Source organism: Apis mellifera, linkage group LG9 (genome assembly GCF_003254395.2).
Source record: "Apis mellifera strain DH4 linkage group LG9, Amel_HAv3.1, whole genome shotgun sequence".
Lineage (NCBI taxonomy): Eukaryota > Metazoa > Arthropoda > Insecta > Hymenoptera > Apidae > Apis > Apis mellifera.
In genome coordinates, this window is record NC_037646.1 from 8518879 (window position 1) to 8544535 (window position 25657).

The following is a 25657-nucleotide window of genomic DNA, read 5'->3' on the forward strand; positions in this document are numbered from 1 at the left end:
AGGTTTTGCTGACCTCTTTTATCGTCTTCGACGGTTTCGAGTTTCGTTTCGATACCCGTTTGGATATCTTTATTTTCGAAACTTCCTGAAAAAGAATCGAGCGGATTTAAATCACGAAAAAAAAAAACAGATTTTCTAAAATTATCCTATCGTCGTGACGTGATCGAGTCTATTCTCTTAATTTTTTCTCTCTCTTTTAAGGGATGAACGAAAATTAAGAACCTTCTTTTTTGTACGCTCTATCATTCGTTCCATAAGTCGAGTTCGCCTACGAGCCGCTTCCTCCTTTTTACGGGGTAGAACGGTGTTTATATACATCTTCTTATCCTCGTTCGAAAGTTGATCGTATTCGGACGCCGACATCTCGTCGATTTCTCGTATCCTTTGCTTCGGATCGGGCATTTCACTCTCTGGAAAGAGGGCGAGATTGCAAGAAATGGCGGGGTAAAGATAAAAGGGAACAACGTACCGATTTCTTTGGTACGTTGCTCGACTTTGTTGTCGTAGCAGTGCATCGAGTTAAGAAACGTGACGAATAAGAAATATTCTATGTAACCGATGATCCGTAATACAACGAGCAAAGCGTCCAATATGTTATTTTGGAAGAAATTGCTCTTCAAACTTTGCACGACGAAACCTCGCTTGAAATCATCCAAAGACAATCTGCGAATCGAATTTCATCACGAATATTAAGCAAATAATTAAACATTATATATAATAATTCTTCTCCAAATCGTAAGAACCTTTGTTGAAGAACTTCAGCTATTAATTCGGGGTCAATGTCACGGAACGAGAAAGAAACGGTTTCCTCCTTTTTCTTCGGGCTCTTCCCTTTCACTTTGGGCGATTCATGAATATCGAGGATTTTCTCGAGCAACAAAATAGTTTGAATCTTGTACTCGTATCTGGTCAAAGGGTCGAGCAACTCCAACTTGTCGCTGGGTGGAATTTTAGAAAACTCCGTCATGGGATCGGGATCCGGGAGAAGGCGAATGATCGCCTCTTGCATTATCGACGCTTCAATCTTGGGAAGTACAGAAGGCGACGCGATCTTTTTCGGCGGACTTTTCAATGGTTTCTCTTTCCGAGGAAACTTTTTTCTACTCGAAGTCTCTTTGGTCGACTCTGATTCGACCTCGGTGCTTTCCTGCTCCAAATATTGCCTAACAAATACGCAGTATATTGTTGTATTCCACGTTCGAAAGAACGAGAGAGAGAAAAAGGAGAAAGAGATAAGAATACTTCGCATTTCTAATTCGATCGATTTTGAATTTTGAGATTAATAAGATTGATTCTGGATCGTACTTCCATTTCTCAAAAGCCTCGATGTATTTTTGATAGATCTCGTCGATGATCTGTCGAAGCTGGATCGCGCACGTGCTCTTGTTGAACGCAATTATCTCGGTGATCCCTTTGTCGATATCGAGAACGGGAATTCCCAAGACTTTGGCGCTCCTGCACGCAGTCTCTTGATACTCTGAAACGGTATAAAATATGGAGAATGTAGTGAAATTTAAGAAAAGTTTCGTTAACGTTCATCAAATACCCGTGAAAGGTGCCCCATGGAAAATGATGCACACTCTCTTCTCGGGCATCCTCTTTTCCAAATCTGGAATATCGATTTCCGATTTTTTCTCCACGCTCTCGAAAACTTCCTTCATCGGATCTTTCATTTTCGACCGTAAATCTGGATTCTTATGGAGATTGTCGATGTAACCTTAAACGGGAGAAATTCTCTTATTATCTACTGAAACTTGCACGAGATTTATAAATTCGGTTAAAATTTAAGGAAACCTCGTTTCGTTACGAGGAAGAAGAAAAAGAAGAAGAAGAAGAAAAGGAGGAGGAATAATATAAAAATTTACAAAAGAGAAGACGTTGAATTTCCTCTGGATCGGTGGTGGGTAGGGGAACATCGTTCAGCAGAGTTTCATCAAAAATTGAAAAGGTAGGGCAGTTCCTCCTCTCGGAATCCGTGGTGGACAAATCGCTGGCAATCTCATTCTTCTTTCGACGACGACTAGATCCACGAACGCTCGTTTTCTTACCCTGCTGATTCATTCCTCTCCGTTTCTTTTTCTTCCTCGATAACTTGTACCCTCTCTTCTCGCTCTTCTTCGTCGTGTCCTTCTCGACACTCTCGAACGTGAAAAATTCCTCGCCAAATCGATCCTCCTCCTCCTCCTCCATCTTGTCCGTAATTAACGACTGGGCCATTTCGTTCAGTATCTCTTTGTAAAATTTCATCAGTTGCCACGGTATCATCGGATCGCCAGGCTTCTTTAGAGGCAGCAGTATTTCCTTCATATTGTAGTAGTGCAACAGAGTTTTCTTTATGTCTTCCTCCAACTGAAAATTTCTGGATAATACGTTGTTTATTGATAAACAAGGATACCAAGATTGGGGAGAGAGAGGAAAAAGGGGAGCAAAATGTATCAGAGTCTGGTCGCTTCGTTTATTTTTTCAAATATTTAATTATGTGATATTCGATATTTGAAAAACGCCTGTACGCAGGCAACCGTGGTAGCCGAGTTTTCGATCGGTCATGCAGCGAGAAAGAGTTTCAGTGCCGTATAGAAATACTCGTGTGCCCTGTGACTCAATATTTTTTTTTTTTTTTGTAAATTTTTTCATTTTGTCACAATACAATAAATACACGATGTATGACCAGATTATTACTCGTTCTTACTCGTCCAAATGATGCCAGAAGAACTCCACGGGATAATGGCACGTATTTTCAATCGTGAAATCGATTTCTTGGATTATCGTGAACGGAATAACTGGGTTGAAATGTATCTCGGATTTGATTATGTTTAAACTCTTCTCGATTCCACGCCCGGTCAGCGAGATGACGGGCATCTCGAGGCTCATGTCCACGATTATGTTCAATTTCGTTTCTATGTAACACTGTGGAACGATGAATTTTTTTAATGAAAAGGCAATTCCTTGCTAAAAAAAAAAAATTGCGTATCGTATTTTTTTCCTTTCTTTTTATTCCTACCGTCTTTCGAGGCTTGAAATACACGCGTACGATTTCAAAATGGCCCGGCGGGCTGTAATTCGAGTCATAGTCGACGTAAAATGGATAATATTCCTTCCGCTTCTTCCGAGGTGCGCCCACTAATCTCGCCTCCCATTTGCAGTCGATTAACCCCCTGGAAAAATATTTAAGGTCGGAGGAGGGGGATGAGATGAGTTTGACGAAAGGGAAATATGCAAAGATATGAAACGCAATTTGATTGAAATTAAATCGACAGTGTAAATGTTGGATCGTGGAATGTTCAAACGAGCCGCTGTGCGACCGTATTTGCACTTTCTTCCATCCGTTTCAATTCCACCGTGGTTCGTGGTAAATAATAAAGTGGGCGGATTCAAAATACCTCGGATAGAAATTATTTCGATTGAAATTGAATTTTAAAGAAAGGAACGAGAGCGATGGCCGATCTTTTCTCTTAAGAGAACAACAGCGTTACGAATTTATTCGTATGGAATAGCGTGGATCCCTTTTGGATGCATTCTGGGATAAAAAAAAAATTTCGCACAAGCACATGGAATCGCGTGTGTTTCAAAAGAATTCTTAGCCATTTGTTGTAAGTTCTACAATTCTGACGCAAAACAATAGATGGAAAGCAATTTTCTCGAAAGCATTCCGGCGAAATTAAATTCATAAACCGCTTTGTTGTTGAATATTACGCGATATAATTTCTTTGAGTGAAGTTCTTGTTATGATGAATATACGGAATGAATTAAAGAAAAAAAGTAAAATAAAATAAAATAAGAATAAAGGAGATAAAAATAAATTTAAAAAAAAAGAAAAAGAAAATAATGATTACGCTAATGTCATGTTACGAGAAAATTTAGAATAGTCGGTCAGTTACGCCAATGGCAAACTCTCGCAAACACCGAGGAACAAGACTTTTTTTGCCAATGGAGAAAAAACTGCCCACGTTCTCAGTGAGCTCGTGAGCACAGCTGAGTCAGCAGTTTTTTTCTCGCTTCTCTAGTACTCCTGTACGCATTTCCAGGAATTTATATAGGTCACTCGGCCCGAACTTCATTCATTTCGATATTTTCACACACGAGGATCTACACGTTTGGGATGTAAACCCAAATATTCTGTACACTCAGGATCTTCAATTCAGACAGAATAGAATGATCCAATCTTCCTGTCAAGATTATCAAATGCGATGATCAAATGTGACAAAGATTTCTTTCAATCTAAATTATTGCGAAATGCATATAATATGAAGATAAAGAAAGAAAGCACATTATAAATTGCAAGAAATGAAAAAAAAAAAATTAATTCACATTATTCGAATAAAATGATCGGCTCATTCAAGTACCATGTAAATATGGCTTGGAAATTCACTTATCTACATATACATATAAAAAAAGAAAAAAGAAATTAAAAAAAAGATATACTTAACACTTTGATAAATTTCTGTATAATAATCGTAAAATCGTGGAAAGTGAATCTTATTACTCGTTCTTGACCAGGATATTAAGGACCAAACATTCTCCCACGACGACGTCTTGGAAATCCAAAAATTTTGTATTGACCGTCACGTACGGATAAGTTACTATCCCCTTTATGGTCACAGGTATCGTGCATCCGTGCGACACCTGAAGATTAATTTTTAACTTTTACTTCTTATCGTTTAATTTATCATCGAATTCGAGACGAAATCTTACTTCAATGTAAATCGTGTGTTTCACGTTCGTGGCCTTCTCGGAGAATTTCTCTTGGGTCGGATACCAAGTCACTTGCAAAACGGCGTAATCACCGACCGAAACATTCGTGTTCTTCATCAATTGCACAACGATACCGCGTTTCCCGAGATGGTCTCTCTTTCCCACCGTTTTCATCCTTATGTTCACGATCCACGGCCCGTAATTAATTATATTGGCCGAATAATGAGCGATCCGTTCTATTATCACGTATTTCATATCTGGGAAAACGTGGGTAAACGTATTCACCAATACTTATCTTATTATTAAAGGAAGTCTCTAACGGATAATTGATCGCTGATATACGTATATACACTCTCGGCCAAAATGGCGTGCGCCGCGAGCGATTTATATTATAACGCGATTTTTATTTCCGAGAATTAATTCAGAATTAATTCAATTTTTCTATATAAACATGCGATCAACGATAAAAAATGTTTAATATGCTTTTGCGATTGAAAATGGACAAAATGGAAAAAGAAAGGTCTGTATACTCATTGCACGTTATTTTTAATTTTGTTTCCTCAACTTCGCAATGAATCTTTGCTTTTTTTTTTTTTTTTTTTAGATAGAAGTATTCCTAAAAATTTATCGAGAAATCCCCGGCAGTTGTCACTTTTTTTCTTTATTTTTTGTCTAAGAGTGTACGTTTAAAATTTTCCAATCGAGGTCGCATAATACGTATCGGATCGAATAATGTAAATGTGCGCAATTACGTTCGATAAAATAATAATAATAATAATAATAATAAAAGATTAAGAGGAGGAAAATGTACCGATAATATATTCGCATGAAAAAAGTTGGGGGATCGGCTCCTTCTTTTGAATCGTATTATGCTGCATTAAGATGTATGAATTTTCATCGATGAACTTCTTTGCGCACAATCTTTCCACAGCCATGTCGATGTCCATCGTTCGTGGAAACGTCTCCTCGTGCGAGATAACGCACCATTCCTCGGCTCGAATGAAACAGAAACAGATATCGAATATAAAAGAACGAAACGAGCGATATAAAAAAAAAAAAAAACACTCGAGAGTTGATTGATTAATTCTCTCGATTTTTTATTTGCGATAAAACGTTAACGATTCTTATTTGAACTCATCCTTTTCCTTGGATGATTGTTTAAATTTACCGGCTAAAATATCCATGTCTATTTCGAATAAATCGTTTTTCTTCTGGGCGGCCATTTTCTCCACTGTCTGTGCGACATGTAATTTGATTAATGTCTCTGCGAACGTTTTCGAGAAATTGTCAAATTTCTTACGTTATCCACGAAATCCGTCATTGATTGTATTGCCGAATATTCCAACTCGATGGAATGATGCTGGTGCAATTTTCCTTTAGGAATGCAAGGATAGACTTGGGGGAAAACTCCGTAAGCGACTATTTTGATCATGATGGGCATTAAGTGAGCAATCTGAATGGAAACAAGAATATAAATATTCAGAACCGTAAAAAGAAAAAAATTTCTTTTTTATTCAGAAAAATATATCAAATTAATAATAAAGTTGAAATTTTTGGCAACAAAATTTGGCAACAGAAGAATATGATTGAAAAGGAGATGAAATTTTTAAATTATTTATCAGGATATCGATCGAAATTTTCAACTATGATCGTTTTATACACTCTTAAACTTTCACATTTTCAATTGTAAAATTTATTTACACATTTCCTTTCAAGATATAATATTTTATAATAGAATAAAATGGAATATTTTACAGAAAATAATTGTATAATCTTTATAATCACCGTATCGCGGAAATTATTTAAATTGCGAAGAATTGTTTACCTCCAATTGGAAATGATGATCGATACGACCAAGCGTCATCGCTATATGATCCACTTGAAATTGCACGGACGATTCAGGATTCACGCAGCCGTTCACCGGTTCGATCTTCAGTGGACGTAAATTGAACTCGTCGTCCAAGAACTTTACACCATCTCTTATCTCGAAATCGAACGTTATCGTGCAGATGTTTTTCAAAGTGACACATTTACGTTGCCGTTGCAGAAACAGCTAGATACATGTATATATAAAAAAATATATTATCCATTCATAAGCCTATTTAATAATAAATATTATTTATATTCTCGAATATTAAGTTTAGATACTTGTTGGCCAAAATCGATGACATCGTTGTCGATATCGTATCGAACGTTATCCGCCCGAGCGAACATATGAACATTCTCGGTCGGGCCCCGTAAAATCTGGCAGACAGCGGTAGCTTTTATTTGAAGCCATTCGAAGCCATGAAATCCTACGTAAACTTGTTGCATGGAATACGGAAGCACTGTTCCCTCGTTTGGAATAATCTGCAAAACCTGAAAATAAATATATTTTTATATGGATTTTTCGTGGATGGCGATAAAACGAATGGTTATAATTTCTTTGTGAAATAATAAATCATATTCTCCTTTGAAAGAAAAATCTTTTAAAGGAGGGAAGGATTTTTCTTATTTTATATGTATATATCCATCTGATTTTTTTTTAACCTCGTTGATGTAATCGACTTGTGGAGGATCGTCATTCATGTTTTGTAACACTATCAGATCATCGTCCTTCTCGTAATATTGTTCGACAATCTCCAATAGAAATTGTCTAATTCCTTGTTTCAATTCCGGATGGTTATTTATGTCGGGATTCTCATCCATCGTTTCTTGTTTCTCTGAAACGGGGGCTGTGAAAAAAAAGAAAGAGTATTTCGCGATAATTTTTCCTGATTAACACGGGCAAGAAAGCGTTGATAATCGTACAATTTACTGGTGGCGCTTGTCCTTCGTTTCCACTTCCGTTTTGCCTGTCGCTTACACAAGGCTCCTCGCTCGTCTCGGTTACAGCTAAAATTTCCTTTTTCGACTCCAATTGTTCCTCCGACGGGCACCCAGGGCATTCCTTCGAACGATAAAGTAATATGTCTGATAAAAGAAATATTTTGATAAAATATTCATGTATATAAATTTATATACTGTTACTTATTCTCTTCATAAATGTTAAATACCATTGATTTATCATACTTCTAGCCACAATTTTTGCATTAATAATAAATTCGAATAACATCTTCGTTCAATGAATACTAATGGAATTTGGTACTATCATCAGGATTAGGAATTAATATTAAATCTACCAACAAAATTCCTAGACTATATAGTATCAGTAATCTCAAGAATTTTTCTATTTTTTATAATTATTGTATATTTATCCTCTATTAGATTTGTTAAATCTGATATTTTTAATTTTATATAGTCCAAATTTTATTTTTCTTAAAAATTGGAACTTTCCCTTTTCATTTTTGAATAATTTTCTCTTATGAAATAATAAATTGAAAACAAATTTTTTTAATGTCAACGTTAATTAAATTTATTCCAATTTATATGATAGTTTCAATAACTAAAATTAATTCAACTTTATTTTTTTTTTAATTGTAAATAGAATATATATTTCATTTTATGCAAATAAATTTTATACACTAAAAAAATTATTAGCATGCTCAACAATTTTTAATTCATTTTATTTCATTTTCATTTTGGATTTAGATAGGCATTTAGGTATCTTAAGAAGTTTCTTAAGGGAAGAAGAAAGACTCTCTAGATGGAAGATTAAACGATAGCAAGGCTCACCAGTTTCACGGGCCTTTCACGTTTTATTTCGATGGAATTTTCGAGCCACAGGAATTTGTACACAACCGATATCGGCCCGTTATTAGTTAACGTCAATATCTTCTCGCCGCTGCAACCCAACTCGCAGTTAATTATAAAATCGTTCGGCTCTATGAGAATGTTTGGATAATTCACGTAACCTTTGCATATTATTTTATCCTGAAATGATGGATATTTTTCCACGAATTGTTCTAATTAGGAATTGGGGATAGATGGGGATAAATTTTTTAAAATGAAGTAAAATTTACACGATTAGGATGTTCCCGATACTCGAACAGAAGCACCTCCTCGTAACTTCTCGAATAACAATTGTTGCCGTTTGTGTCGAAGGAGAAGAAAATGGTAATTTTCGTGGAAATTTTATCGACCAGAACAAGTTTCATCGTTTGAACGTGTTTTTTCTTAGGTGTTACCAAATAAAACGGATCTTTCGTCGAAAGAGTTACGTTCAGATCCAGATTCGATTGATTGGTCACGATTAATTCATCTAAGAGACACGAACAATCAAACAATGTTATAATAAAAATTCTGTAACGAGATTTGACAATTAAAATATACATGTTCTATTTGATTCTATATATCAGTTCCAATCTTGTCTTTCTTTCGATACTAATTCTTAGCATCATTGACAATAATCATGATTCTCGCAAAATATCAATGCTGCTCTTCGAATTGAGAACGGTATAATTTACTATTGTGTTATATACATTCTTTGTAATATCAGAGATTCATCATCATTATTAACAAAATTATTTAAATCTCCCTCAATCGGTTTAAAAATCGATTCAAAGTTGAACGAATCGATAATAATTTATTTACACGAATTATTCGATTATCAAACCTCGTCTCTCCCTCTTATATTATTTTAATTGAAAACCTGTTTGCTGCAGCTTATCTTCAGTGGGGCACCTGTCCACGCGAAATTCTAGCATCTTTTTATTGAACACAATATACGGTTCCGTCAATTTAATCGTGAAAGACGACGTGTCGATCAATTCCCTTTTCCCTGCGTCTTGTAACTGGCCGTACACGTACCATTTTTCCACCACATGCTCGTTCCTGATAAGACAACGCAAATTATCGAGACTCGATTAGAGAAAAAAAACTATTCCCATTGTAATTTCAACAAATTATACTCACACCTCCCAGAATAATCGGCAATTGATCTCTCTCGTTTCTCCGGCGGGTATCTGAACGATTTGAGGCTCCACTTTGAACTTGCTGCTACATTTTCAGAGGAATCTATTCAGAATAACTGTGAACGATTGAGAAACGGCTCGCTCTTACCTTTTCGTCGACACCAATTGGCCACGCCGGAAACGTACATCTGGCTCATTTATAAATATCATTTGATACTCCAGCGTGCCTCGATTCATCAGTGTTATCGTTCGATTTATATGCTGATGACTAACGTATTAATAATACAACGATTTGAATATGATATAATTAATATGAGAAGCTCGAGTATGAGCCTCTTCGCATTCTAAACTCGCATTAAAAATGGTGGAAAATCGTGAGATGTGAATCGAGTCAAATTGATTTCACTTTTAATTTTTAATTTAAATAATGGCGTAAGTTAAAGCCGAGAGTTAAATCGTGAGATATGAATCGAGTCAAATTGATTTCACTTTTAACTTTAATTTAAATAATGGCGTAATTTAAAAAGCCAATGTAAATACAAAGAAGGTTATTCCTTCCTTAAAGAATAATTTTCAAACACGAATTACGCCACTATCTATTCTCCACGATGTCTCGTGACTCTTTTACTATTAATTCAGATTATGAGAGGATCTGAGAATACGATGAAATGTATTAATGCACGTTTGAAACCTGAAAAGTAGGCCCCAGTCGAAGACGGGGAAGATCTGCGGCGTGAAAACCACGCTGCATCCGTAGCCGATCACTTTCACGTCCACGTGAATGGTCCTGCTGTCGATCACGGACAACATGATCTTGTCTTTGTACACGCCGCCGTTCACCAGGAACACTTTGATGGTAATGGTTTTCGACTCGTGAGGCAACAGATCACCAAACTCCGGCTCCATGATCCACGACGAATTATCCTGACTCTTTAAGGAAGAAAAAGAAGAAGAAGAAGAAGAGTCAATGATACTCCTCGAATTATATTAATGAATAACCCTTTGCGCTCTAGATCGATGAATTTCTTAGCTAAGTTAAAATGATTTCACACACGAATTAATCTGTAAAACTTTTATATTTTAATATTTTATGTATCTTTGCGTATAAAGAAAGAAAATTTGGCGGATATTAAAGTTTATATAAATATTCGTTGTTTTGTGTGATGTTTTAATAGTAAAATGATTGCTAAGATGCATCCTCAGTTTGTCAGGGCAAGTATCGCGATAAAATATCGTTTCAATAACAACGTGCTATAATTTTAATGCTACAAAAAAAATTATATAAATTTAGCTCTCTTATTTTTAAGATATTTAAAACTTTCAAAAAAATGTTAATAAATCCTCCCATTCCGATACAAAAGGTACAAAATTATAATTCTACTTTTTAATAAGGAAAATTATTTCGAAATTATTATTAATTTAACTAGAAATTTTTTCTAAACCTTTAAAAATACTATAATTTTAGACTTGAAAAAAAGAAGATTTAATATATTAATTTGATATTTAAAAAACCACAAACCACACAATATATTATTCTTATAAAATTATATATGGATATAGCTTATGCATGGAAATCTGTTCACGAAGCGATATTTCAAAACAATCGAACGTAAATAAATATTATCGCCGCGTCGAGCCGGCAGACAGTCACCGCATTGGAGCGCAAAGGGATAATCAAGTCGCGACTTAGATGACTGAGTAGAAATACCTCTCTAGCGAATTGAGTGGGGATAGGCGAATCGTTGATCAGCTCGAAATTCATCTTCTTCTCCTCGAGAACTTTCACCCTGCCGAAGTCCAGGATGCTTGGATCCGTCGAGACAACGGCCCCCTGCCCGGTGCACGTTATCCTCACGTACGATAGTGGAAACGTGCCTCCCATTACGAACATGCTGATCAAACAATATACACTCGTACATCGGTGTGTATATATAATTTTTAAAATAATACATGATCATTTCTTTTTTTTTTTTCCTCTTTACTTTAACGTTAATGTGTAAATGCCCAAATCCTTCATCATAATGGTGACATCGATTGGACTCGATTTATGAGATTTCACGTATCCTTGATACTTGGAGAACGAGCATATCATAGTTACGTCCTCCGTGACCTGAAAGAGAAAATCCAATTCTCGTACACTCGTCGATCTTTATAACGCGTTCGAGGCTCCAAATATCAAGACATTCCTATATAAACGTGGAGTGAATTTTACCATAAACGATAGAATCTTGAGAAGAGAGTCTCTTTTTTCTTTTTTCCATCATTTTATGGCCTCGAACAGCGAGTTAAGGATCGAAGACAGTTCAAATATTCGGATAATAGTTACTTGTTGCTGTATGAAGTAAAAGTATCCGTCAATGTCCGAATTGTTGGTAATGTCGATGGACCTCGAATACGGATAATTGAGGAAGCAGAATCGGACGGTGATGTCCTGGGGAACGATCGTCAATGGGGTCACTTTGCCGCAGAACGTGATCGGCAACAGGACGGGGTGCGAGCCGGAGTCCCACATGTCGACTTGGATCATCGTGTGACCGACGCGCGCGATATTGGCCGTGTAAATCACCTATGGTTTATTAATTTTCGAACGTGATTCGAAAAATTGTGAAGGAAGAGAGAAAGAAAGAGGGGAAAGATCATAGATACCTTGATCCTCATGGAATCGTTGGAAGCTACAACCCCTTCCTCGGGCGAGACCTCGAATTCTCGGGGATTGTTCGGGAAGGATGGTTTCGTGTGACTTCTCGCGAACTCCTCGTGAGTCAATGCCACTTCGTTCCCGTCGTTCAGCACGGTTAAGGTGAACGCGACCGGTATCAGGGCTAGGTTGTGCAAATACACGTCTTGCCTCGTACTGAAACCTGAGAATAATCGTTTCGATTATTCATTTTCTTTGAATTCGTAAATAATTAAATAATCGTATCAAATAACGAGATATTCAAGAGCTTCGCATTCGATCGTCCTCCGAGATTCTTGATCGAATGATCTTCTTCCAAAATTCGACTCTGACTCGAAGATGATGTCACGTACCGAGGGCCGTCGTCCCGAAATCGAGGCTCTCCTTGTCGAAGTGCAAAGTCGGGCATATGATGCAACCCCTGTTAATAAAGAGGTGACGCATCGTAAGAAGGGATGTCTCCTCCCCTCCCCTTTCCCTCCCCTATCCATCGATCTCGTACTTGATATGCAAGCTGAGCACCTCGAGGGTCTCTTTCACCACGAAATCGACCCTCTCCACGAAATCGCCCTTATGATTCGAGGAAAACGACAAATTGAAGGATTTCAGCTCGTCCGGTTTCAGCGTGAGGCTGGGGGGTGTCACGTTGATCGTGCCACCGAAATCGGTCCGCTTTTCCTTGTAAATCAGCGTCCCGTAAATGTGCCCTTTGTTCCCCGCTATTATCTGGAACAATGAAGAGGAAATTAATAAACAATATTTTGATTCGAGGTTTTTGGGGTGAAATTAATTATGGAAGAATCGTTACGAAATTTGTATGTAACTGGATAGATTCGTACCTCGTAATTGTGCACGGAACACATGTAGATGTTGTTCAAGTCGATCGTGAGAACGTTCAACTGTAAAATCGGCCCTTTTCCTATTCCATAAAGACTGGGAAAGGAATATTATTTGGCGTGAAATAATATTCGTTATAAGGAAGGAAGGAAGGAGGGATTTTATAATTTTTCTTACGTCAGTGGTATCCTTTCCTCGCGACCAGTTACCTCTAGATAAGCGGTGCTCGTTATTTCACCGAGCTCTATCGCGCGAAAATAGACTGTCACTTCGGCGGACGATTGCGGCCAAATTTCTGCCTCCTAAGAGGAGAGAAAAAAAAAAAAACTCTTTCCAATCCGTTCGAATCGAGCGATAAAGAATTAATTCGATTGTTGAAATGGAAATGTACTCACTATGGGTGAGAGAATGAAATACATGTTTTTATACTCGAACGTTTCTTTCACCAGCGACTCGAGCTGATCCGTGTAGATACGTTGATAAATCAGTTTATGGATATCAGGCTCGCACACGTTGTAATAATCGAGGTTGACGCAACGGGGGAGCTCGTTCTCGTAAATCAATTGGTACAATTTCTGGTAACTGCGGTTGTAAAAAAGCGATTATATTCTTTTTTATTCTTCGAGCAACGAAGAATCGTATGTACGTAGTCTCTCGCTCACTGTTCTTTCCTCTCGTTGTCCGCCTCGACGCTCTCGAAAAGCATCCACTTATACTTGACGATGTAATTGCTTCTGTTGTGGATCAACACTGTCTTGCTCCTCGACAAGCCCAAGAACGTCTCCTCCAATCTGACGGTGCCTCTGTCGATTCGAATGTGACAATTTTCGGCCGAACTCTGCAGATCGATACGCAACTTTTCACCTGGAGAACAGACACCACGTTATTTCTTCGATATCTTATCGATATCCCTATCGATATGTACCGGTGTCGTATTCGAGGAACATATTCGCCTCGAAATCTCCAGCCTTGTTCGATAGAAAGTGTACGATAAATTGAAGCGACTCCTCCTCTTCTATTCTTCCCTTCGACGGCTCGATCCAGAAGCAAGGGCTGCAATTTTATTTGCGATCGTTGTTGATATTGTATTTCTTTCTTTTCTTTTTTGTGAATAAAACTCACTTGTCGGTATAAAGGGTGAAAGCAGCTGCGACGTCCCCCACATTGCGCACAAATATCGTTTTCAAAGAGGGGATCTTGGTCGCTGTAGCCGGTACCTCGATACGATCGGGAAAATCCAAGATCCCTCTCGAATTGATCGCTAAATCGTTAATTTAATCTCCCCTGATCTTTCTAATTCTTTTCTTCTTAATATCTAATTCAAAATTTTCAATCGATCTCGTTTTATATATATATATATCTCACCTACGACCGGTACGATCACGTCTCCTACGTCTGTCGCGAATTTTAACTGATAATGATAATCCTCCTTTTTCTCGGGCATGAATTTCACTCTGTAAGTAACGGAGAGACCAGGGGCGAGCATCGTCGAGAAATTGCTACCGCAAAAGTCCACGGTGAAGAAAGGATTCATCTCGTAGATGTTTCTCACGTATCTCGATACCTTTTTATATTTGCGTGACTTTACAATTTTATTGGCGAGAAATGTTGCGTATCTCGATTTTGTGAAACGTTCGAATTACCGACGTCACGTTTCGAATCGTGACCATCACGCTGAAGAACACGCCAGGGGTGAATTGTTGAAATACGACGATGTTAGGGCTGATGTGGAAGTAGGGATTCTCGTTACTGATGCAGGAGGGTAATCTGAGCTTGTGCCTCCATTTTATGATGTATTCCGTCCTCTCCTCGGTCGTCATTAACATTTGTTTCACGTATTCCGATGGGCGGCCGATGATCTGCGATGGACAACGATCGGGATAATTACGAAATGATCGCGAAAAGGGAGGACAAAATTTTTTCCCAACCTCCTCTTTATCCTGCTCTTTCGTGTAATATTTACTCGAGTCGCGTAAAAAGCAATTAATTATCTGAGTCACGTTGAATTCATGGAGGTGATCCAATATTTTCTTCTTTATTTCCTCCTCCATTCTTTCTTTTTTCTTTTCCTCTATTTTGCCCGATATATAAAATCTTTCCCTCGTTCGATGATATTTTAAAAAATTCGCGATATATGCACGTATATATAGTTGCCTGCATACGAGCAATTAACTCTCCAACTTCACGCAGATATCGATTATCGAAATTGAAACATCATCCCCCTATCCTCGATTATCTTTCACGATGTTTAAAGACGAATTTCACAATTTTTAATTGAAGTTTAAACTCGATTAGGGGAAGCGGCAAATCACGCCACCACTTGATGCTCCAACCTAATATCGCTGATGATGTATATGATACTTTGGCTCTTTCGGATTTAATCCAAAATTAGTCAAAGTTTATCCAGTTTCGCGAGTTCTTGAACTTTGCTAATCGTCCCAAACTCTTGATCAAATTAGAAATTCACTTTGTATTCGTGTAGATGTAACGGGAAACGTGCTTGTAAATTCATGTAAATTCACGTGAAATATTTTTTTTTGTAAAGAACAATCTCGTCGTATCGTAATTTCATTCTTAATTGTTTATGAAAAAAATATATAATATTGGAATGTCGAATATTTGTTCTTATATTTGCAAATTATTATTGTATATTATCTGTTTAAAAAAAAAGTAAATATCTTTATCTTTCACAGTGAACGTAATTAATAATTTGATATATGTATATAATCTTTATAAGAACAATCTGTTGTATGATAATTTCACTTTTCAATTTTATGAAAAAGATATACAATACCACATTTCCTTGTATTTTCAAAAAAAAATTTATTTTTAACATGCAAATTATTACTATACATTTATCTCTTTAAAAAAGGTAAATATACAATCTTTATCTTCGACAATGAACATAATTAACAATTTGATTTTTATATGACAATTTTCCTCTATAAGATACAATCTCTTGTATCGTAATTTCACTCTTAACCCTTTACGAAAAAGATATACAACATTGAAATACACATTTCCTTATTATTTCCAAAAAAAAAAAAGCTTATTTATTTTTAACATGCAAATTATTATCATACATTTATCTCTTTAAAAAAGGTAAATATAAACATATAATCTTCATCTTTGACAATGAACGCAATTAACAATTTGAAATTTATATGACAATTTTCCTTCATTTTCATAAAAAAAAAAAAAAAAAAAAAAGAAAACAATTTTCAAAAAATTCTCAAGAATCGATGGAGATAATAATTAATAATCAATCAATAGCATGGATAGGGGCAGTTGGAGGTGAGGGGTGAGGAACAGGGTGACGGACAAATTGGCACGGTGGTACAGTATTGGGGACGACAGATATTTGCCAATATATCCATGCAATACTTGGAACGCAATCGGGCGCTGACCGGGGAGAGGGGAGATTCTGGAGGATAGCCGACCGCCCTGGCGTAATTTCTTAGACAGCACACGGGCGGTGCTCGACATCTGGGCGGCTGTGGTGACGGTGGATCACAGGGCATTTTCGACGTGGAGCAAGCATCGCACAAGCCTTGGTAGCAACATATTCCTGGACAAGGCCCTCGTGGACAGCCGAACGGTGGGCATCTTACGTTGCATATTTCCGGCTCTGGTTGTCTGCAAGAATTTTTTTTCTTTTTTTTTCTTTTCTCTTCGATTCGAGAATGATACATTATCGTCCAATTTGTTTCCCTTTGAAGGGAAAGCGGAACGACTTACCTGCATTCGATCTCGTTAAGTATCTGGAGCATCTCGTCCATGTAATTATGATACCCGCAATCCATGTTTTCTATTAATTTTTTCAATTGATCTTTTCCATACACGGCGAATTTTATATTAATAATATTATTATTAAAGAAGTTTTTTTTTTTTTCTTTTTTTTCCCTTGTAAATTTAGAACATCTTTACTGTCATGCGGAGGAAAGGAAACAAAAGCAGAACAGTGTGTATCGATCGAGTATATCAACATCGTAATTCCGTTTCCAACGGCGTTGCGTTTTAGGAATTAGGAATTATTAGGGGGGAGAAGGAAGGGGAGGAAGGGAGGGAAAGAGGGAAGGAGGGGATGAGAGACAAACGTACTTTTGTTGATGGAAGGTATTCCATTGGCAGACAGCAATCTCTCAGATGAGAGCGAAATTCCATGGAAACAGAGCGCGAGACAATGGCGCGCGAAGGAAGGAAGGAAGGAAGGAAGGAAGGAAGAAAGGAAGGAAGGAATGAAGAAAAGTAACGATTCTAGCAACGAGGATGTACTTGGCGTTGAAAGGGAACAACTATCCGAGATGAATAGGGCGAAATAGGACCTCGTGGACACGTTCGTTATCGTTCCGAGCTTCGCGATACTCTTCCCTGTTGTTATCTTTCTCAAGATATTTCATCGAGACAAAACAAAGATCGATGGTTTATAATAAAAAGGGGTTATTAAAAACATTTTATTCTCAAAAATTCATAAAAATCCAAACCACATCCCATTGAAATCAAGCAGAGTCACAGAATACGACTGGTTGATTCAAAGGAGCGGGTCTGCTACAAAATAATTAAAAAATCACATACAAAGACAATAAAAAGTTCTTCTAAAAAAATGCACAAAAGACGTGCCAATCAAAACAAAACTACAAAAAAATAAAAACGATGTAAAAAAAAAAAAAGAGTAAAAAAAAGAAGAAGAAGTTTGTCAATAAAATGACCCGTTAAAAATTTCCATTTTTCGGCATGATCCGCTACTGATTGGGCATGTAATCCTGTTTCCTGGCCAAATATCTCACACCCCCGATCGTTCTCGACTCGTGAATATCCGGTTGGCTGTAATATACCCTCTGATACGGTATCTTCCCATCCGTCATTTGTCCGTGCACTGCCCCGTTGTTCATATTTTCACTGGCGTCACCCCCCGCGTGATCGAAATTCCCCTTGTTCTGCTCTATTCTTTGAGTCGATCCCATATCCCCCTCCCCATGATTCCTTGCCAAATTTTTCGAATTTTGATAATATTGCTGCATCTGTTGATAATGTTGAGGATAACTCGCGTCGAATCTGTACGACGTCGAGTTGGTCCGTGGCAACAAATGATTCCTCTCGTTGTAAGACAATTTGCTCGAGTTCTGGGAAACGGGGAATTGTTGTTGGGGGAGGATCTGGTGTTGGAATTGTTGCAACTGTTGCTGCTGATCCATGGCCATCGAGCCATTCTCCCTTTCGGCCGGCACGCTGTAACACGTCCTCGGATTGTTCTGCTTCTGCCTTGGATACTCCCTCAGATACTCGTGTTCCATCTTCTTCAAGTTGGACAATCGTTGGATCGGCGGGTTGTTCGGATTCCTAGTGTTCTCCAAACCGTTTGCGGATATTCTTTGAACGGATTGGGGCAACGCGGACGTGATCAAACGTTGCTGGAACTGCGATTCCAACTCGTTGCTCTCTTGCATCCCGTTCAATCTAACCACCCGTTTCTTAGGTGCCAGATTGGCTATGTACTCCAACCCCTTCCTGATCTCAGCCGATATTCTAAACTCCTCCAGTTGCCTCTTCGCCATCTCCGGCTCCTGCAATCCGTTGTTTCGCCTCTGAGGCCGGATCTCGTTCCTGTATCGGCGTATCTTTAACAAACTGGACGGCTCCGTGGACGGCCTGTTTTGATCCTCGGCCACGTACATGGGCAATTGATCGGGCGGTTGAACGTGTTCGTGATTCTGTTGTTGGGCAGCAAGATAATACTGCTGATACTGTTGATACTGCTGGGGATTGTAATACTCCTGATGAGGCTGTTGACCGTGAAGATGCTGGTGAGCGTGTTGATAAGCTTGCTGATGGTGGGGTTGATGATACTGATGATACTGATGGGGCACGTTTTGTTGTTGATACTTCATCGTCTTTATCGATTCGTTCACGTTGCCGGGACCTGGAACGGCATAAGCTCGAGCACTGTTGTATTGCCGCGAACTTCTCTGTTGCTGTTGCCAATTAGCCGGTTGCCGATAATGCTGATAATTTTGCTGGTTGATGGCCTGTACCGGAACCTGTTGTCGCGACATTTCGTCCATCGCCTGATATTGCTGGAGTTGATGTTGTTGCTGTTGCTGATGCTGCTGATGTTGCTGATGCTGCTGGTGCTGTTGTTGTTGCTGCTGCTGTTGCATCAAATCCATTTCGCGAGATTCCCGCTCCTTCCTTCGTTGCTCTTGCATTCTCTCTATTTCCAGGTAAGATAATCTCGGGGGTGTTAAATGAATCATCCACTCGGGCTTCTCGTCTTGCTGCTTCCTCTTCCGAGTCACGACCATCGGCTTCATCTCCTCCAACATGTTGTCCTGCTGCTCCAGATACTCCAAATGCTTCCGTTGCTCGTTCAACAACGTTTCGAATTGCCTCTTCATTATGTCTATCGGCACCCTTTGCTGCTTCATCGTGGCCAGCAATTTTTCTTGGTCGCGTATCATTCCGTGAGTGAACTTCAAGCCCCCTCTTTTCCTCCCGTGTTGACCGTGAACTCTCTCCGGATTGTTCTCCAAATGTTGCTGCTGAACCGGAATGATCTGTTGCCCGGGATTCATCTGCTGGTTGTAGATCATCGCGTTCTGGTGTCCCTGCATCATAGGATTTCTGTACAACTGTTGTTGAAACGGTATCTGTTGCGCCTGCATTTGCTGCATCTGTTGAGGCTGTATTTGTTGTTGATACGCCATTGCATCCGGTTGATACTGGGCCATGAACTGTTGCTGCTGCTGCTGCTGTTGTTGCTGTTGCTGCTGATTCTGCGGCCTGTACAACGTCTGATTGCCGTTCACCACGTCGACGTTGTAAGATTTCAACTGAGCCTTCACGCTGGAATACTCGGCCAACTGATTATTATTGTTGTTGTTGCCATTACCATTGCTGTTGCTATTCCTGTACAATCCGTTGGCAGCGTTAACGATGCTGTGATCCTGTACGGGATAATTCAGTTGCATCGATCCCATCATTCTCATATTTCTCAACTGAGTCGCGTTCGCGTCCTGGGGCGAAGTCATCCCGCTGTAATTGGGAGGCGCCGTCTGGCATCTTTGATTCCTCATCATTTGCATCTGATAGTTCATCGCCCTTTGCTGCATCTGTTGCTGCTGCGCCATGTTCTGTTGCATCTGTTGATAAAGTTGCTGCGGATTCTGCACGCTCTGCGGATTCTGCGGAGAGCTCTGAGGACTTTGAATCGACGGAAGGTGATTGTTGTAACCATGAGGATTGTTAACGTTTGCCTGATTGGCGAACTGGTTCATCGCCGCCGAAGAGTCGCCAGGAAACTGGGGACTGAGCTGTTGTTGCCCCTGTTGTTGCCTGTTGTTCATCACCAGTTGCCTGTAAAGCGCCGCGTTTCGACCTCCCACAGGTTGTCTCTCGTACGGATCCTCCTCGGGGGTCGGCGAGCTCTTCTCGAGCTTCGCGTTCCCTTGCTCCCCCAATTGCTCGGAAGGGTTTCCACCGGCCGCCTGCTGGCACGTCGCCCCTCCACGATTTTCCGGATTCGCGGAAATCGATTGGCCGTTCTTCTGGGGAGAATATTCTCGGCCGTTGTGAGGCACGTGAGGACGATGGGACTGAAGGTTCGGGACTTGTTGCGACAGCATAGCGCTCTCCGAGTGCGGATTCACTATCTGCACTATCTGTCGAGGCGTGACCTGTTGCTGGCTCATTGTGTGCATGTTCTGAAACGATTAATTTTTTAACTTTAACTTTATTGTTCTCGAAAGTGTCTTCTACGAACCATGCTCTTTAATTCGATATTTTCGAAATAATAAGTAATAATAATAAGTAAATTGATCCTGGAATTTGACTCGTTTCGAGTCAACGTTTCGTCTCTTGTTAAGTAGATTATATTTGTTCAAAGAGTTAAAGAATTTTCGATAAATTATATTATATTATATGCAGTTTCTGAAAACTACGCAGTATAGAATCTTTAATTGGATTGAATATTATTAAATAAATTAATTCTCGGATATATATAAAGTTATAACGTTCGTTTCTTGTTTTAAGATGTTGCAAGTAAATTACATTTGTTCAACAAGTTGACCAGAATTTTCGAATTGTTTCAAATTACATTGTGTGTTTTGAAACGATTGATTTGTTAACTTTAATAGAGCTATTCACGAAAAAGCTGCTCTATGAATGATATTAGTAAATAGAATCTTTAGTTACGAATATTATTGAATAAATTAATTCTCGAATATAATCGTAAAACATTAGTCTTAAAATGTTGCAAGTAAATTACATTTGTTCAACAAGTTGACCAAAATTTTCGAATTGTTTCAAATTACATTATGTGTTTTGAAACGATTGATTTGTTAACTTTAATAGAGCGTTATTCACGAAAAAGCTGTTCTATGAACGATATTCGTAAATAGAATCTTTAGTTACGAATATTATTGAATAAATTAATTCTCGAATATAATCGTAAAATGTTGCAAGTAAATTACATTTGTTCAACAAGTTAATCAGAGTTTTCGATTGTTTCGAATTACATTATATGCACATTTTGAAACGATTGATTTGTTAACTTTAACATATTGTTGTCGAAAATATATTTTATGAATTACGATAATATTCGTAGCGTAGCGTACTATACAATCTTTAATTCAATCTATCTTTGCTAATATTGTTAAGTAAAGTAATGTGTATATAGAGAGAGAGAAAGAGAGATTATACGTTCGAATTTTCGATTGTCTCAAATTACTTCTTATAAACAGAAGTATCTTATATTTCTCGATAATAAACATTCCCACGTACGCGTATGTTTATATTTTGAAACTGGATTCCCCCTCTCGATTCTTTCGTTCCGCTCATTTCGGTTTCGATCGTAGCTCGAGACAAACGTTCCACGTCTACTTTAATTTTAATATTTCGTTCGAAACGAGGTGTGCGCGATATTTGGCCTCGAACGAGTGTTAAAAAGTGTAATAACGGTTAAAATTCTTTGCTTCTTCTTCGTCTTCCAAGCGACGGAAAAAGGGAGAAAGGAAGAAAGAAAGAGAGGAACGAAAAATAAAGAAAGAAGGAAAAAAATTGATTTACTTGCGGCTGATGTTGGTGATACTGATGCTGATGCAAATGCTGAGCGACAACCGTGGCGTCACCTTGGCCGCTGTCGCGATTTCTCTCCGGACTCTTGGACACGTACAAGATTCCAGATTCATTGGGATCTTGTTGAGCGATCAATGCGCCCATAGGCTCGGGACAGAACGACGGAGGTGTTTCCAACTTTTTGATTTTCTCTATGGGGAAGTATTTCAGCCTCGGGGAACATGACGATTTGACATCCTTGTTTCTATCCTGGGAACTGAATCGTGTCTTCGGTATGGAAACGTCCACGGATTTGTTGACCGGCGTATTAACAACCGGCTCGGCTAGATTGTGAGTAGACGACACTCTCTCGGCTCGTTGAACATTTTGCTGGCCGTCGTTCGCCTTCCCGTGTAGGTTGCCGGTGCTCGGTCGCCTGGACGTTCCTCTCTGCCTGCTTTTGTCCGCTGAGGTTTTCCTGCGCGAGAAAAAAACATCGCGTTACATCGGGCTAAACCCGTAAGGAAGGATAACCCCCCTTGATCGGGTCCAACTCTATCCAACTCCAGATCCATCGTGCATTCATCGTGGAGAATCGGAGGGAATAAGTGTTCAAGGAGTTAATAAAAATGTTGTACCTTTTGATCATTTTCGTTCGGAATTTTGTCCAGAGTTTTTTTAGGAATGTTTAGTGAAGCATCGTCTAGAATAGGCCGAATAAGCTTTCTAAGCTCACCGGATTTCACATCACCGCCAGAAGAAACAGAAAACTCTGACAGCTGGATTTTTCGTCAAGGTTTGAAGGTTTGGCCCCCCCGTTGCCATGGAAACACGTTTCGAATTTTAAAATTTCTATCTGCCTGTAATCGGCCAATTTCTTTTTTCGAAGAAGAGGAAGACTCGTTCCTCGCCTTGGTCTCGAAACGTTTTGGCCGAGTTGAAATCTATACGAAATTTATCGAAATGGAAGTGGATGGAATAAAAGGCGGGTGTGATAACGAAGGATAATATTGGAGGGGATCGGTAATAAATCGGACACAGGTATACTTTTGCTATTTTTATTACGTATCATGTACAAAAAGAAGCACACAGAATACGTGATAGTATATTTTTTTCCGTTTTATTTGAGGTTGATAAACTCTGAGAATAACTTCAAAATTTTCACCTCGAACGTGATACGACAAAATCAGTCATTCCGTTGTCGCAACCGTACCAAAACCTTGACAACGTGACTTGATTCATAAAAAAAAAAAATCACAGTAAAAAATGAATGGTACCTGTTTTCTATTGCGATCAACGTGATCAAATACTGAAGTACATCGTACTCACGTTCGTCCACTTAAGAATGATGATATGATGGGATATATATATATATATATAGATCGATAATATATTTATCGATAAGCATCGATTCTTTTCCACGTAGTTCTTTCACGTTGCATCACCGTTGCACTTATCTAGGGAGGAAAAATACATGCCGATGCAACGTAAACGTGGAACTCGCGTGGAAATAGCGGGGCATTCGATTAAAATTATCTGAAATTGAAAAAATAGCGATGACTTTCTTTCAATAAAATTCCTCGTCTATGATTTCTCCATTTTTGATTTCGCGTCGTTTTCGAACAAAAGCCGTCGTTTTTTTTTTCGATAATAAGACCGCGGTTGGTTGCGTTTAATCGATTAATTCTTTGGATTATTCGATGCGATTTTTTTTTTTTCTTTTTAATTCTCTTCTCTATGACGATTTCAGGGTAAAATCAGGTTTCTCTAATTGGAAAGCGATTTGAGTTAAAAAGTTCAATGAACGAAATTGGAATCATCGTGCTTCTTTCGCCGCAACATATTCGACATAGTCAGATGGACGTTTATAATGATGAGAGTTTCTCGTTGATCAAGAGTTTCTTCCATACGAATTATCTTCATTGTCTTATCTAGCGAGAGATTTTTCTTCGATAAATCTCGGATATATTTCCCTGAAAATAATTTAAAGAAAAAACTTGATATATCCGACAACTTCACCGCTATAATATACTATATTATCATTACAAATAAAATAATTCACCTTTTTTTTTTTCCTGTAATAAAAATTCGATCAGTATCACGCTTCTGTCGATGATTCTCGTTAGATTACACGAGTCTGGTCCTCGATTCCTTTCGAAAGAAACCAATTGAACTCCTTGCCCCTTGGTGTTAACAGGAATGCGACACTGTGCCAAAATGAAAATCGCATCGTTAATTATAAAAAAAGAAAAGTACACACATTTTTCTCTCGGAGGATATTTATGGGTAAACTGACTGCAAATCGTACGACAAGGAGAGCAGGGAGGTGGTGTTGGCGGTGGACACGGCATACAGGGGACTATCTTCTTGGTACAAACGAAAGCTACGCTTGGAGGCGGTGGTGGACAGGGGGGTGGGGGTGGCGCACACGCAACGACGACCTTTGGCGGGCAAGGAATGGCGCAACAGGGTGGACAGGGTGTACAAGGCCGTAGGTAAACCTAATTTCGAGATAAATTAATCAAGTTAACCCAGTGTTAACCAACTACTTCCGTTCCTCTCGGGGAAGAGGTAACAAATTTGCCGAGTATTTCAATGAAATTAAATAAATTGTAAATAACTCTATATAGTCCATTATAATATTTTTCGAATATATAACACTATATGCATGTATAATATATATATATTTGGAACTCACTGTTGTTTTAGTTGGTTGAGGGGGGCAACGAGGGGGGCAGGCTGGTCTGCATACGATAGTGGGTGGAGGACAGGGTGGTGGAGGACAGGGTGGCGGAGGACAGGATGGAGGACAGGATGGCGGAGGACAGGATGGTGGAGAGCAGCATGGGGAACAGCAAGAGCGATAACACGACATATCTCTGGAGTATTCTTTTTGCGCCAAACAAGAAATTGAGTTAAATCAATTTTACAGTCAATTATCGAATATCGGATTTCTAGCTGTTGGAAGAGTAAAAAAAAAAAAAAAAAAAAGAAAGAAAAGAGATGGATTAATTTTATTATTACGATATTATTCGATCGGTGTTTTCAGGAAAAAGATTGATATAAAATTCTTATTCTCTATTAAATTATCGCGAGCACGAATGAATTTATTGAAATGGGAAAAAAATTGTTTACTTTCTTCTATTGCGGAGTGTAATTATAGGGAATTATGCCAATATATCCATTCCATGTCCACGAATTTTAATGTCGTCGATCCCCTGATGTTGGACCAGGCCCAATCTAACGAGAAACGACGACATTAACACGCTTCGGAGTCTGTTTCCGGGGTCACTTGAAATTTTGACGGTGCGCGGATGAAAGGTGGTCACGAAGTGATGAATTTGCTTGTTTTGTTTGTTGGTTACCTGGACGATCCGATCTTCCTTTATTCAGCCACTCATTTCATTTGTTTTCTCTCTCTTTCAGGCGGGAGAACAATGTGGAAAAACATGGCCGTTTGTGATCTTCGCCCCTCGTAAGGATAAATTTCATATTTTTTTTTTTTTGCTTTTTTCTACACCCGAAGAGAGAAGATTAATTAATCAAATTAATTAGAACAATTGAGTAG

General features: G+C 38.6%; 7 protein-coding genes across 7 annotated transcripts; all 7 read right to left on the bottom strand.

Annotated features, from left to right (window-relative positions):
- Positions 1 to 227: 227 nt before the first annotated feature.
- On the bottom strand, positions 228 to 3106 carry LOC113219000 (hydrocephalus-inducing protein homolog). The gene is made up of 7 exons (XM_026442856.1): positions 3002 to 3106; positions 2690 to 2907; positions 1866 to 2359; positions 1547 to 1717; positions 1306 to 1477; positions 744 to 1163; positions 228 to 663 (listed from the first exon to the last, which is right to left on the bottom strand). Exons 2-7 carry the CDS (start codon positions 2869 to 2871, stop codon positions 309 to 311), a joined length of 1794 nt encoding a protein of 597 aa, XP_026298641.1. The 5' UTR covers positions 2872 to 2907; positions 3002 to 3106; the 3' UTR covers positions 228 to 308.
- Positions 3107 to 4459: 1353 nt separating this feature from the next.
- Positions 4460 to 11445, bottom strand: LOC726796 (hydrocephalus-inducing protein homolog). Its single transcript, XM_026442855.1, has 16 exons — positions 11233 to 11445; positions 10216 to 10454; positions 9673 to 9792; positions 9526 to 9609; positions 9263 to 9444; positions 8634 to 8872; positions 8347 to 8544; positions 7483 to 7621; positions 7222 to 7406; positions 6841 to 7050; positions 6518 to 6745; positions 5993 to 6145; positions 5861 to 5927; positions 5504 to 5686; positions 4693 to 4949; positions 4460 to 4623 (listed from the first exon to the last, which is right to left on the bottom strand). Exons 1-16 carry the CDS (start codon positions 11413 to 11415, stop codon positions 4480 to 4482), a joined length of 2811 nt encoding a protein of 936 aa, XP_026298640.1. The 5' UTR covers positions 11416 to 11445; the 3' UTR covers positions 4460 to 4479.
- A 56-nt stretch (positions 11446 to 11501) lies between these two features.
- LOC113219011 (hydrocephalus-inducing protein homolog) lies at positions 11502 to 12645 on the bottom strand. The gene is made up of 4 exons (XM_026442961.1): positions 12555 to 12645; positions 12171 to 12385; positions 11851 to 12090; positions 11502 to 11634 (listed from the first exon to the last, which is right to left on the bottom strand). Exons 1-4 carry the CDS (start codon positions 12643 to 12645, stop codon positions 11503 to 11505), a joined length of 678 nt encoding a protein of 225 aa, XP_026298746.1. The 3' UTR covers position 11502.
- A 39-nt stretch (positions 12646 to 12684) lies between these two features.
- Positions 12685 to 14858, bottom strand: LOC113219012 (hydrocephalus-inducing protein homolog). The gene is made up of 9 exons (XM_026442962.1): positions 14682 to 14858; positions 14404 to 14602; positions 14161 to 14284; positions 13964 to 14091; positions 13701 to 13902; positions 13434 to 13620; positions 13216 to 13340; positions 13041 to 13134; positions 12685 to 12927 (listed from the first exon to the last, which is right to left on the bottom strand). Exons 1-9 carry the CDS (start codon positions 14856 to 14858, stop codon positions 12685 to 12687), a joined length of 1479 nt encoding a protein of 492 aa, XP_026298747.1.
- A 1272-nt stretch (positions 14859 to 16130) lies between these two features.
- Positions 16131 to 16896, bottom strand: LOC113218988 (keratin-associated protein 16-1-like). The gene is made up of 2 exons (XM_026442758.1): positions 16777 to 16896; positions 16131 to 16674 (listed from the first exon to the last, which is right to left on the bottom strand). The coding sequence occupies exons 1-2, from the start codon at positions 16839 to 16841 to the stop codon at positions 16305 to 16307; spliced, it is 435 nt and encodes a 144-aa protein (XP_026298543.1). The 5' UTR covers positions 16842 to 16896; the 3' UTR covers positions 16131 to 16304.
- Positions 16897 to 17542: 646 nt separating this feature from the next.
- On the bottom strand, positions 17543 to 22807 carry LOC102653673 (putative uncharacterized protein DDB_G0271606). The gene is made up of 3 exons (XM_016913972.2): positions 22728 to 22807; positions 22102 to 22567; positions 17543 to 20738 (listed from the first exon to the last, which is right to left on the bottom strand). Exons 1-3 carry the CDS (start codon positions 22736 to 22738, stop codon positions 17781 to 17783), a joined length of 3435 nt encoding a protein of 1144 aa, XP_016769461.1. The 5' UTR covers positions 22739 to 22807; the 3' UTR covers positions 17543 to 17780.
- A 326-nt stretch (positions 22808 to 23133) lies between these two features.
- LOC100577667 (WAS/WASL-interacting protein family member 3) lies at positions 23134 to 25623 on the bottom strand. Its single transcript, XM_016913974.2, has 3 exons — positions 24788 to 25623; positions 24152 to 24296; positions 23134 to 24062 (listed from the first exon to the last, which is right to left on the bottom strand). Exons 1-3 carry the CDS (start codon positions 24962 to 24964, stop codon positions 23887 to 23889), a joined length of 498 nt encoding a protein of 165 aa, XP_016769463.1. The 5' UTR covers positions 24965 to 25623; the 3' UTR covers positions 23134 to 23886.
- Positions 25624 to 25657: the final 34 nt, after the last annotated feature.

Coding starts and splice junctions, on each gene's coding strand:
- LOC726796 (XM_026442855.1), bottom strand. CDS start 11,415: ATGTTCGTAATGGGAGGCACGTTTCCACTATCGTACGTGAGGATAACG. Junction 7,407..7,482: donor ACAAGCGCCACCAGTAAATT/GTACGATTATCA, acceptor TTTTTTTCACAG/CCCCCGTTTCAGAGAAACAA. Junction 7,051..7,221: donor AAGTCGATTACATCAACGAG/GTTAAAAAAAAA, acceptor ATTTATTTTCAG/GTTTTGCAGATTATTCCAAA.
- LOC113219011 (XM_026442961.1), bottom strand. CDS start 12,645: ATGCGTCACCTCTTTATTAACAGGGGTTGCATCATATGCCCGACTTTG. Junction 12,386..12,554: donor TTTCGGGACGACGGCCCTCG/GTACGTGACATC, acceptor GATTATTCTCAG/GTTTCAGTACGAGGCAAGAC. Junction 12,091..12,170: donor ACGATTCCATGAGGATCAAG/GTATCTATGATC, acceptor AATAAACCATAG/GTGATTTACACGGCCAATAT.
- LOC100577667 (XM_016913974.2), bottom strand. CDS start 24,964: ATGTCGTGTTATCGCTCTTGCTGTTCCCCATGCTGCTCTCCACCATCC. Junction 24,297..24,787: donor CTCAACCAACTAAAACAACA/GTGAGTTCCAAA, acceptor ATTTTGGCACAG/TGTCGCATTCCTGTTAACAC. Junction 24,063..24,151: donor ATTACAGGAAAAAAAAAAAG/GTGAATTATTTT, acceptor AATTATTTTCAG/GGAAATATATCCGAGATTTA.
- LOC113219000 (XM_026442856.1), bottom strand. CDS start 2,871: ATGAGCCTCGAGATGCCCGTCATCTCGCTGACCGGGCGTGGAATCGAG. Junction 1,478..1,546: donor CCATGGGGCACCTTTCACGG/GTATTTGATGAA, acceptor ATACCGTTTCAG/AGTATCAAGAGACTGCGTGC. Junction 1,164..1,305: donor GAGGCTTTTGAGAAATGGAA/GTACGATCCAGA, acceptor CGTATTTGTTAG/GCAATATTTGGAGCAGGAAA.
- LOC113219012 (XM_026442962.1), bottom strand. CDS start 14,858: ATGACGACCGAGGAGAGGACGGAATACATCATAAAATGGAGGCACAAG. Junction 13,903..13,963: donor GTTCCTCGAATACGACACCG/GTACATATCGAT, acceptor TCTGTTCTCCAG/GTGAAAAGTTGCGTATCGAT. Junction 12,928..13,040: donor GTTCCGTGCACAATTACGAG/GTACGAATCTAT, acceptor TCATTGTTCCAG/ATAATAGCGGGGAACAAAGG.
- LOC113218988 (XM_026442758.1), bottom strand. CDS start 16,841: ATGGATTGCGGGTATCATAATTACATGGACGAGATGCTCCAGATACTT. Junction 16,675..16,776: donor CTTAACGAGATCGAATGCAG/GTAAGTCGTTCC, acceptor AAATTCTTGCAG/ACAACCAGAGCCGGAAATAT.
- LOC102653673 (XM_016913972.2), bottom strand. Junction 20,739..22,101: donor ATCACCAACATCAGCCGCAA/GTAAATCAATTT, acceptor TAATCGTTTCAG/AACATGCACACAATGAGCCA.